Source organism: Coenobita brevimanus, chromosome 48 (assembly GCF_032717465.1).
Source record: "Coenobita brevimanus isolate Jiangsu-jjx chromosome 48, ASM3271746v2, whole genome shotgun sequence".
Classification (NCBI taxonomy): Eukaryota; Metazoa; Arthropoda; class Malacostraca; order Decapoda; family Coenobitidae; genus Coenobita; species Coenobita brevimanus.
In genome coordinates this window covers 22,587,317-22,599,647 of record NC_137001.1, presented here as the reverse complement: position 1 = coordinate 22,599,647, position 12,331 = coordinate 22,587,317, and the positions used below count along the sequence as shown (strand labels likewise).

Genomic DNA, 12,331 nt, shown 5'->3' with positions numbered 1-12,331 from the left:
TCACTCCGCCATGACAGAGTGGATCCAGTGGCGGTAATTGGACACTCTAGCGTAGATGCCGAATTTGCCTCTCTTCCCGCACCCGTCGCCGAAAGACGTGATGCCAAAGATGTACCTGAAGGGGGAGAGAAAGAGGGGGGTGTTGATTAATAGGTGTGATGAGGCGGCCAAGGATGAGATGGAGGGATGGAGTGGAGAGATATGCGAGAGAGGGGATGTGAGGGAAGGGGAGGCCAAGGATGAGATGGAGGGATGGAGTGGAGAGGTATATGAGAGAGGGGTGTGTGAGCTGGGAGCAGGGCAGTGAAATGGCGGGGAACAGGGCGACATGGAGGCGATTTGTTTGTGGTCACCCCTTACGGGATTAAGGCGTCTGGCAATAGATAGATAGATAGATGATAAATTGGATGCTAGTCACGAAGAAGTGTTATAAATCCACCTGGTGGGGAGGGAAGGGGGAGGAATTGATATAGGTAGATGCTAGTCACGAAGAAGTGTGAAGGGGGGGGGGAAAGAAGAAGGGAAGGTGTTAGTAGACGTGATGAGAAAATAAGGACAGATGCTAGTCACGAAGAAGTGTTGTGATGAGAGATAGGAATAGTCACGAAGAAGTGTTGTGATGAGAGATAGGAATAGTAGAAATGGTGTACTATTATCCTCTATCCTCCCTATCCCCCGAAAGGAGGATGGTGGACTGCAGAATGAGGGGAACTTCAGCCTGCAGTCCACTGGGTTCACGTTGAAATGAGCCTTGGACAAAAACAATAACAGCAACAACAGCAACAATGATGGGATGAGATGTTTCTGTGTTTGGTGAAGTGTTTTTCTCTCTCTCTCTCTCTCTCTCTCTCTCTCTCTCTCTCTCTCTCTCTCTCTCTCTCTCTCTCTCTCTCACATGCACACATCTAGAAGACAGGGTTTAACAAAAAGCATACTCACATGATGTAAGGAAAGACCGAAAATGGTGATAATAATGGTAATGATGATAATGATGATGATGATTTGGTTTAGGTAGTAGTAATTTTCTCCCTGGGTTCATCTCAAACTTAAACCCAGTAGAGTGCAGGCTTAATTATACCCACCACTTCCCCTGGCGTTTACAGAGGAGGGGTCCACCTGAGTCCCCCGCACAAGAGTCCACCCTGCCACGACTATACCCGGCGCAGAACATGTTGTCAGTGATGTAGTAGTCACGATACACCGATTCGCACAAGGAGTTGGCGATGATGGGCACCTGTAACGATAAAAACGATAAAACTGCTATAATGCGCACCATGCAAGTTGTCTTTTAAGCCCCGCCCCCTCCCCCAAGCCCCGCCCCTCGCCCCTCCCACTGCCCATAGTTTTATTTATTTCTCCCCCTTTTTTCTCACCTCTGTTTACCCCTGTCCTGATCCTGTTACTTATTATTTGTCTTTTTTTCACCCCTTTATTCTTGCAACTGTCTGCCTCCTCTTCTGATTCTGTCACTTATTATTTATCATTATTTCACCCCTTTATTCTTGCAGCTGTCCACCCCCTCTCCTCATCCTGTCAGTTATCATCTTTATCTTCAGCTGTCTACCCCCTGTCTTCATCCCATCAGGTATCATCATTATCTTCAGGTGTCTACCCCTTGTCTTCATTCTATCAGTCACCATTTCTTATCTCCCATCTCAATCATCATCTCTTAATGCCCTCTCTTCATCCTATCAGTTACCATTCTTTATCTGTCATCTTTATCTTTACTCTTTCATCGGTGCACGCCTTCAACCTCCGCCTCATGCAGTCTAATCTCTCACATCTATCTTCATCTCTGTGCACTCTCTTCATCCTATCAGTTACCAGTCTTTATCTGTCATCGTTATCTTTACTCTTTCATCGGTGCACGCCTCCTACCTCCGCCTCATGCAGAACATCAGTACCGAAGATGTGTGTGTTGCGTTCCTTCCCCCAGCCGATGATGGTACACATCTCGCCGACTGGTAGAGATGCTCCTTGCTTCGGTAGGCATGCAGGAACCACCCCACTCCTTGCACCCACATCCACACCATTCCTTCCACTCATTCCACCACTCCACCCATCCACGCCCACAACATTCCTTCCACCCACACCACTACTCCTTCCACCCACGCCCACTACCGCCTCGGGTAGCTCCAACAGCGCCACATCGTTGTCTACGGTTGTCGCGTCGTAGTGGGGATGCGTGATGCTTCGCCACACCTGCAATTAATGGAAAGGTGTCAGGTTAATTGGGGCACAGGTAACGGACTAGGATACGTTATTGTCTAGTGTTGTAGTGGGAATTGGTAGTATTTCATTATTATTATTATTATTATTATTTAGTGTCATCATCATCATTTTCATCATCATCACCACCACCACCACACAACACCACACCAGGATCCGCAAACCAAATCCCAGACAAATGCGACCCCTTTCCCACTTTCCCTCTCTCTCTCCCCCTCTCTCTCTCTCTCTCTCTCTCTCTCACCTTGTATTCAATCTCTGGTCCCTCCCGTATGGCCAGGTCGTGCTCAGACAGGCGGACATACAGCTTCTTCCTGACACAGTGGGCGGCAGTCAGCACCCACCTCGATCCAACCAGCGTACCCCCACAAAACGCTTCCTGTAAAGAGAGCAGGCTTTATCACTTTCTCTCACTCTCTCACTGTATTTCCTGTAAAGAGAGGATGCTTTCTCACTTTCTCTCACTCTCTCACTGTATTGCCTGTAAAGAGAGCAGACTTTCTCACTGTCGCTCACTCACATTCTCTCACTTACTTTCTTACCCACGGTCACTCTTTGCCTCGCTCACTCCCTCACTGTATTTCCTGTAAAGAGAGGATACTTTCTCACTTTCTCTCGCCCACTCTCTCTCCCCTACTTTCTTACTCTCTCACTATCTCTTGGGCACCTTTACTCGCTCACTTTCACTTCCCCTCCCCCCCCACAAAACTCCACCCCAACCATCCAGTGTGAAATCAAGCTCCCTATTTCACCTCTAAACATAAAAACATCCAACCATCCAATGTGAAATCTACCTCCCTATTTCACCTCTAAACGTACATAGAAGCATACGCACATACATACACAGAAACATACATAGAAGCACACACCCATCCAATGTGCAATCAAGGTCCCTATTTTCGTCGCATACTTACGTGGTACCTGTTGAGTATGACCACCTGCCACGGCCACTCTCCAGGCTGTGCAGGTCGCCCTCCAATAATTTTCAAGGACCAGGGTGGAGTTGTTACTTGACTGACGCCGCACTCGGGAGGGGGCGTGGCCGTGGGGGGCGTGGCGTGGGGCGAGACGTGGGGCGAGGGCCATATAGCCGTGGTGGTGGGCGGGGACGAGGGTGTGTGGGTGGGGTCTGGTGTGGGTGGGAGAGGTAGGGTTGTTAATGAGTAGGGATGATGACCCACCCCTGACCTACCATGGCCTCTCCTTCCCCCCCCTTCCTGCCTTTCTATCCTGTGTGTGTGTGTGTGTGTGTGTGTGTGTGTGTGTGTGTGTGTGTGTGTTTTGCTGTGTGCATTCCTTCATATTCCTTTCTTCCCTGCACTACCCTAACCTAACCAACTACAGTGTTACCCTATCCTAGTGCAACGTAATAATAATAATAATAATAATAACAACAACAGCAACAACAATAATAATAATAATAACAACAGTAACAGTACGGTACCAGTAATAATAATAATAATAATAATAATAATAATAATGATAATAATTTCGAATGTTGGATCTATCACGTGTCCTGCCGCATCACCTACCATGCCTGTCCTGGTGGTGGTGTTACGGTACCAATAATAATAATAATAATAATAATAATAAAAATAATAATAATAATAATTTCGAATGTGTCAGGTGGGGTTGGTGGAGGATTAGTGCCCCTCCCTGTAAAACAATTAACTCTAAGCCCTTGGTCACCCCGTTTGGGATACATGGCGTCTGGCAATGAATGAATGAATGAATGAATGTTGGATCTATCTCGCGTCCTACCACACCACCTACCATGCCTGTCCTGGTGGTGGTGTCTGGTAGGATGGTTGCCGCGGCGGTACCACGTCTCACACATTGACCCTTCCACGTAACAGTAGGCCTCCTCATGCACCACACTACCACCACAGAAGAGGGGGTACTTGCAGGACCTGGAGGAAGAGGAGGAGGAGGAGGAGGAGAGGAGAACAAGAAGAAAAGGCAGGAGGAGGAGGAGGAGGAGGAGAAGATGAGGAAAGAAGAAGAAAAGGAGGAGGAGAAAGGGACGAAGAAAAAGAAGAAGAAGGAGGAGGAAGAGGAGGAGGAGAAGAGGAAGAAGAAGAAGCAGGAGGAGGAGGAGGCGAAGAATGAGGAGGAGGAGGAGAGGAGGAGGAGGAGGGAAGAAGAATTATTAGAGTTTTCCGGGTCCAACTTTTCTCCTAGAATAAAAACGCACCCGAACACGAAGCAAGATCTGAAGGAGGGGGAGGAGGAGGGCGAGGAAGAGGGGGAGGAGGAGGATTGGGGGTATATGTATTTCCAAGCCAAATCGTCGCCTAGAATATTAACAGTCTCAAACACGCTTTCCTTCGTGTAGCAGAAGAGAGAGAGAGAGAGAGAGAGAGGGGGGGGGCAGGGAGAGAGATGGACTTCAAGGGGGCCATGTGTGTGTGTGTGTGTGTGTGTGTGTGTGTGTGTGTGTGTGTGTACGTGTCTGTGTGTGTGTGTGTGTGTGTGTGTGTACGTGTCTGTGTGTGTGTGTGCTTGTGTGTGCGTGTCTCAAACCTACCTGTAACGTCTCGTAAGGCAAGAGCGACAAGGGGACCGTGTGTGTGTGTATGCTTGCGTGTGTGTGTGTGTGTGTGTGTGTGTGTGTGTGTGTGTGTGTGTGTGTGTGTGTGCGTGTGTGTGCTTGTCATAAACCCACCTGTACCGCCTCGTAAGGCAAGAGCGACTGCAAGGGGACCATCTTGACCATCTCGTATAGAACATAGAGTTAAAGTTAAGGAGCACTCGCATGTCATTCCGCTGAGGCTGACTGGAAAATTCTTCTTGGCGAATTATATGGAAGGGTTGACGTCCGGAACACCTTCCCCCAACACACCCTCGCTCCTCCTGGCGAGAGAGAGGAAGGTAGAGGGAGGAGAAGGAGGAGGAGGAGGATGGTGGTGGTGGTGGTGGAGGTGGTAGTGAGGGGGAGGAGAAAGATGATGATGTTAATGTTGATGATGATGATGATGATGAGGAGGAGGAGGAGGAAGAAGGTGATGATGATGGTAATGAAGATGACAACGATGATGATGATGCAGACAGTAGTAGTTGTAGTAGTAGCAGTAGTAGTAGTAGTGGCAGTATTAATAATAATAATAATAATAATATTAATAATAATACCCAACTTACTTTCAGCACCGCCTTTCCACACACAGCTGTAGTAGTAGTAGTAGTAGTAGTAGTAGTAATAATAATAATATAATAATAATAATAATAATAATAATAATACCCAACTCACCTTCAGCACCGCCTTTCCACACACAGCTGGTGCTTGGCAAGACCTTCTCCGTCGCTGCTTACATCGTCTGGAGCATCGAGACCACGTAGACCAACCCGTGTACAGGTCTCCCCCGAGGTCTGCCAGGTGGTGTGGTCCTAGGTGGCTGAGAGGGCCAACCCAGGTGGCAGGAGAGGACAGCTGGGAGACACCTGAGGAAAGAGGTGAGTGAGAGGAGGAGCAGGAGGAAGAGGAGAGGAGGAGGTGGTGGAGGAAAAGGAGGTATTGGAAGAAAGAAGAGGTAGAGGGAGAAGAAGGAGGAAGAAAAGGAGGAGGAAAGAAGAGGAAGAGGAGGAGAGCTGGGAGACACCTGAAGAAAGAGGTGAGTGAGAGGACGAGCAGGAGGAAGAGGTAGAAGAAGAAGAAGGAGGAGCAGGAGGAAGAAGAGGGAGAAAGAGGAAGAAGAAGAGGAGGAGGAGGAAGTAAGAGGAAGAGGTGGAGAGCTGGGATGCAACACCTGAACATGGAGGTAGGTGAGAAGTGAAGGAGAAGAAAAAGATTTGAATTTATATACGAATGCAGTTTTTTTGGTCGTGTGTGTGTGTGTGTGTGTGTGTGTGTTTTAACTGTAGATGTGTGTGTGTATATGTGTGTTTTAACTGTAGACGTGTGTGTGTATGTGTATTTTAACTGTAGATATACTGTATATATATATGTGTGTGTGTGTGTGTGTGTGTGTGTGTGTGTGTGTGTGTGTGTGTGTGTGTGTATTTTTGAAGTCTCCATCTGTGCTTCAATTAAATCTCAATATATCAATTTTGAGTCGAAAGATCTAAGAAATTTTTGAAGGCTTACATACCTCTCTGTGGTGAGTGTAGAGGTGGGCGGCTGTGGTGGTAGTTGTGGTAGTGGTGGTAGGAGTCGTTGTGGTAGTTGTGGTAGTGGTGTGGTTGCCGGGGGTAGTAGCGAGACCGACCGAGGTAGTCAATATCACCCTGGAATTTGATGTAGGAAATGAGTCTCCTTGGTTACTAGTCCAATTCATTCACCTTAACTTGGCCCAGATTTTCGTCCTTTTGCAGCTTATTTCGCGTAGCTCAGTGGCAGAAAAAGACAATACTACGGCTCCATATCCATTCCATAGCACTTCTTCGTGACTAGCATCATATTCTAGTGTTAATCTATTGTTATAACTCAATAAAAGACAAGACTATGGCTCTACATCCATTCCATAGCACTTCTTCGTGACTAGCATGATATTCTAGTGTTAATCTATTGTCATAACTCAGTAAGACAATGCTATGGCTCTACATCCATTCAGTAGCACCTCTTCGTGACTAGCATGATATTCTAGTGTTAATCTATTGTTATAACTCAGTAAAAGACAAGACTATGGCTCTATATCCATTCCATAGCACTTCTTCGTGACTAGCATGATATTCTAGTGTTAATCTACTATTATAACTCAGGAAAAAGACAATGCCACGACTCTACATCCTTTCCATGGCACTTCTTCGTGACTAGCATCATAGGCCAAGTTTTAGGAGCATAACTTACCTGCGTCTCCCACCACCGCCGCACTTCTTCGTGACTATTTCTCCTTCTCCCTTCCACCACACCCTGTTGGGGAAGGAGGTGCAGTGGTTAGAGTATTGAGATCAAAGCTGAAAGACCGCTAGTTTAATTCTGGCGCCGATTAGACTGACGGACTCAATTTGTATTCACCACTCTCCCTGATCACCTGATAGTACAGTTAGGGACCTGCCTGGAACATTGGATGGTTTAGGTTGTTTTCAAGGGGATGCTTTGGTCCTATACTCCTTTCACCTTAACTTGGCCCAGATTTTCGTCCTTTTGCAGCTTATTTCATGGAGCTCAGTGGCAGAAAAAGACAATACTACGGCTCTACGTCCTTTCCATAGCACTTCTTCGTGACTGGCAGCTTATTCTACTGTTAATCTGTTGTTGTAACTCTGAAAAAGACTATGCTACAGCTCTACATCCCTTGCATAGCACTTCTTCGTGACTAGCATCATATTCTAGTGTTAATCTGTTGTTAATACTCGGCATGCAAGATGGAGAGATGGCAATTTTAGGCCAAGTTAGAGTAAAAAGACTACTACTACTACTACTGCTGCTGCTGCTGCTGCTACTACTACTACTACTACTACTACAACTGCTACTACTACTACCACCTTTTACGACCCCCATGACTACCACTACTTGTCACCACCAGCTCAAATCCCTAATCTCTCTCTCTCTCTCTCTCTCTCTCTCTCTCTCTCTCTCTCTCTCTCTCTCCCATCATGTTTGTTTACGTGTCTATCCCGTTCACTCTTCTTCTTCTTCTTTGTTTTCCATACACACTCTCCTCTCTTTCTTCTCTCTTCCATCTTTTTCACTCTCTCCCTCTCTCTTATTTTCTCTCACTCTCTTCCCTCATCATTTCTCTCTATCTACTATTCATTTCTCTCCCCCTCCCCTCCTTCCTTCTCTCTTTCCTCCTCTCTCTTTTTCCGTCCTACACTCTCTTCTCTGCCCATTTCTCTCCATCCTTATTCTGTTCATTTCTTTTTTCCTCCACCCCTCTCTCCACCCCTCCTTCCTCCACCCCCTCCCCCTTCTCCATCCCCCTCCCTCCTTCCCTCCATCCCTCCTCCCTCCAGGCTCCCGAATCTCGGCCGGGGTATGAGACGGAGTATAGTTTGTTTTGATTGTCAATAGCAGGTCTTCTTCCTGGTACTGTCCCCTCTCTCTCTCTCTCTCTCTCTCTCTCTCTCTTATGCCTTTTCGTTTTTTTCATAATATTAACTTTTAAAATCTTTATGTAATGTCTCCCGTCTCGTTTCCTTGTGTGTGAGTGTGTGTGTGTGTGTGAGCTTCTGTGTGTGTGTGGAGAGGTGCCTACGTGTGTGTGTGTGTGGGTGTGGGTGTGGGAGTGTCTGAGTATGTGTGTGGGTGAAGGGGTGACTGTGTGTGTGTGTGTGTGTGTGTGTGTGTGTGTGTGTGTGTGTGTGTGTGTGTTTGGATAGATATATATATATATATATATACATACGAATAAGTAGATAGACTGGTAGATAGATTGATAAACAGAAAAATACTTAGGTAGATAGATAGAAATATAGATACATAGATAAACAGATAGATATAAATAGATACTGTATATGTGTGTATTTAACAAGTAATTAGAATATGGAAGGAAAAACTTGAGAGGGCAACTGCAGTCCTAATTGTAGCCATGAAATTCTTGAGTTATCCTTTAAAACTAGCTAACCAGACACTTTTTCTCTAATAGTTGTTTATTTAGAGATAGATAGATGGCTAGAGATAGATAGGTAGATAGGCAGAGATAGATAGATGGACGGATAGAAGAAAAAGCCACGAATTTCTTGCGTTACCCTTGAAAATTCGCCAACCAGACACGTTTTCTGTAATTTTTGTTTACATTTGGATGGCGCGCAGACTTCCCTATGATTCACACATTCCTGTTTTACTCATTTATTTCCCTCCCTGTTTCCCGAAAGGAGGATGTTTGGGAGCGAGAGGACGTAGAAAAGATGAAATGTACTTTATTTCCTATATTTTAGTTCCTTAAATCCCTCCTTATCCCGCAAAGGAAGATGGTTGGAAGCTTAGAGACGTAAGGAAAAGTGATAGTCCGGAATTTTATCATTCATTCCTCTCCTTACTCATCCTCACTCCCCTCCCCCCTCACACACACACACACACACACACACACACACACACACACACACACATTTTCTACCTCTCCCCTCTCTTCTTTCTCTTTCCTGTACCACTCCTCTCCTATCTATCTCTTCTCTGTTCTTCCTTTCTCCTTCCTCCCTCCCATTTCTTCCTTCTATCTCTCCTCTCTTCCTCGTCCTCTCTCGTTTCTCTTCTCCCTTCCTTCTTCCTCTCTCTCTTTCTTCCCTCTACTTCTCCTCATTTCCACCTCCTCTTTCTTTTCTCCCTTTCTCCTTCTCTCTCTCTTCCCTCTGCCTCTCTTTGGTCTGTTATTCCCCACTTCGTCCTTCTCTCTCTCTCTCTCTCTCTCTCTCTCTCTCTCTCTCTCTCTCTCTCTCTCTCTCTCTCTCTCTATCCCTACTCATGACCCTTGCATCTGAGGAACCCATTACACCACAGAATCTCACGTGGGTCACTGCCCTCTCTCTCTCTCTCTCTCTCTCTCTCTCTCTCTCTCTCTCACACACACACACACACACACACACACACACACACACACACACACACACACACACACAGGAAGGCAATGTGGTGTGTGTGTGTGTGTGTGTGTGTGTGTGTGTGTGTGTGTATCATGTGTCGTACTGGGTGTTGACAATTTGTAGGTGTGTGTGTCAGAGAGAGAGAGAGAGAGAGAGAGAGAGACGTGTTTGCATTGTGTGTAGCTCATTCACACCCTCCTTCCTTCCTTCCTTCCTTCCTTCTCTTCTATCGTTCTCTTACCTGCGCCCTTCCTTCCCTCCCTTATTCATTCATTCATTCATTCTTTTCCTTTTTTCCTTCCCTCCGTCCCTCCTTCATTCATTCATTCTCTTCCTCTCATCCTTCCTTCCTTCCCTGTCTTTTTTCCCTCCTTCCCTCCCTCCCTCATTCCCTCCCTCCCTTCCTCCCTCCCAATCATCACCATCATCATATCCACCTTCCCAGCCATGTGTCTGTGTTTACATGTCGTCTACACAGTTTGCTCACTTCGCCGCCACGTCATAAACACACATATTCGCTTTCGGCTCCGGTTTCTCGTTGGTTTGGAGACTTCGCAGCACCTTCTCCTCGGCGATTTATCCTAAGGGGGTGTGAGTTGGAGGGAATGAGAGACTAACTAGGAGAGAGTATGTGAGGAGAGGGAGGGGGAGAGTAAGGATGAGATGGAGGGATGGAGTGGAGAGATATATGAGAGAGGCGGGTGTGAGTTGGGGGGAGGGCTTGCAAATGGCGGGGGACAGGGCGACATGGAGGCGATTTGTTTGTGGCCCTCCCTTATGAAATTAAGCCTCCAGTAAGTAGACAGGTAGATAAGTAAATTTTAATATCAACTTTAAAATAGTATGGAAATTAATAAAGATAATTGCAGTAAAAAGAGGAAAATAATCTATCTATCTATCTATTGCCAGACGCCTTAATCCCGTAAGGGGTGGCCACAAACAAATCGCCTCCATGTCGCCCTATCCCTCGCCATTTCACTGCCCTGCTCCAAGCTCACACCCCCCTCTCTCATATACCTCTCCACTCCATCCCTTCATCTCATCCTTGGCCTCCCCCTCCCACTCCACCTCACATACACTCTCCTCGTCAGTCTCTCACTCTCCATCCTCTCCACCATCCCTCCATCTCATCCTTGGCCTCCCCCTCCCACTTCCCCCCCCTCCACCTCACTCACATACGCTCCTCGTTAGTCTCTCACTCTCCATCTTTTCCACTCCATCCCCCAATCTCATCCTTGGCCTCCCCCTCCCTCTCACCCCCTCCACCTCACTTATACACTCTCCTCGTCAGTCTCTCTGCCTGCCACCCACGCCTCAAGCAGACAGCGTGGCGCCATCTTTAAATTCCTGAAGACACTGGATGGGTTTTAACGGATGACGTCATAAAATAAGGCGGAAGAGGGCATATGTTACGGGAGAGGTTGATGATGATGGCGGTAAGAGGCTTGTTCTCTCTCTCTCTCTCTCTCTCTCTCTCTTTAAGACAGCGACGTGAGGAATGAGGAAGTGAGTGAGAGAGAGAGAGAGAGAGAGATACCCGCTTACCTACTTACATATCTACCTACCCACCTACCCACCTACCTACCGACCCACCTACCTACCTACCTACCTACTTACCTACCTTTCTGCCTACTTAATTGCCTACCTACTTACCTAATCCACCTACCTACTTACCCACCTACCTACCGACCTACTAACATGAAAGAAGGACAGAGTGAATCACAAGACTAAGGAGAAAGTGAAAGAGGTTAAGGGACAGATAAGGAAGATGGGCGAAACAGCAGCCTACCTACTTACATGCCTACTTACATGCCTACTTACATTCCTACTTACATTCCTACTTACGTTCCTACTTTCAATTCTTACATTCCTACCTACATTCCTACTTACATGCCTACTTACACGCCTACTTACATGCCTACTTACAATTCTACTGACATTCCTACTTACATTCCTACTTACATACTAATACATATGGTAATCCACTAGTATAAAAGGTAATATTTTTCACATACACACACACACACACACACACACACACACACACACACACACACACACACACACACACACACACACACACACACACACACATTCTCTCTCTCATTAGAATTATATACAAAAATATGTATTTATGTGTATGTATGAATGTACAGTTTGTGTGGTGATGATGGTGATGGTGATGATGATGATGGTGATGATGATGGTGGTGTTTGTGGTGCTGGTAATTATGGTGGTAATGATGATGATAATGATGGAGGTGGTGATGATGATGATGATGATAGTGATGATGATGGTGGTGATGATGATGATGATGATGATGATGATGATGATGGTGGTGATGATGATGATGATGATGGTGGTGATGATGATGATGGTGATGATGATGATGATGATGGTGGTGGTGATGATGATGGTGATGATGATGATGATGATGGTGGTGATGATGATGATGATGATGATGATGATGATGATGGTGGTGGTGATGATGATGATGATGATGATGATGATGGTGATGATGATGGTGGTGTTTGTGGTGCTGGTAATTATGGTGATAATGATGGAGGTGGTGATGATGATGATGGTGATGGTGATGATAATGATGGTGGTAATGATGATGGTGATGATGATGATGGTGATGATG

General features: G+C 46.3%; 1 protein-coding gene across 1 annotated transcript; it reads right to left on the bottom strand.

Annotated features, from left to right (window-relative positions):
• Positions 1-11,024, bottom strand: LOC145399339 (coagulation factor X-like). Its single transcript, XM_080271995.1, has 11 exons — positions 10,965-11,024; positions 7,013-7,075; positions 5,477-5,656; positions 4,895-5,082; positions 4,003-4,139; positions 3,144-3,358; positions 2,474-2,608; positions 2,112-2,202; positions 1,879-2,012; positions 1,083-1,234; positions 1-115 (listed from the first exon to the last, which is right to left on the bottom strand). The coding sequence occupies exons 1-11, from the start codon at positions 11,022-11,024 to the stop codon at positions 1-3; spliced, it is 1,470 nt and encodes a 489-aa protein (XP_080128121.1).
• Between the last annotated feature and the right edge of the window lie 1,307 nt (positions 11,025-12,331).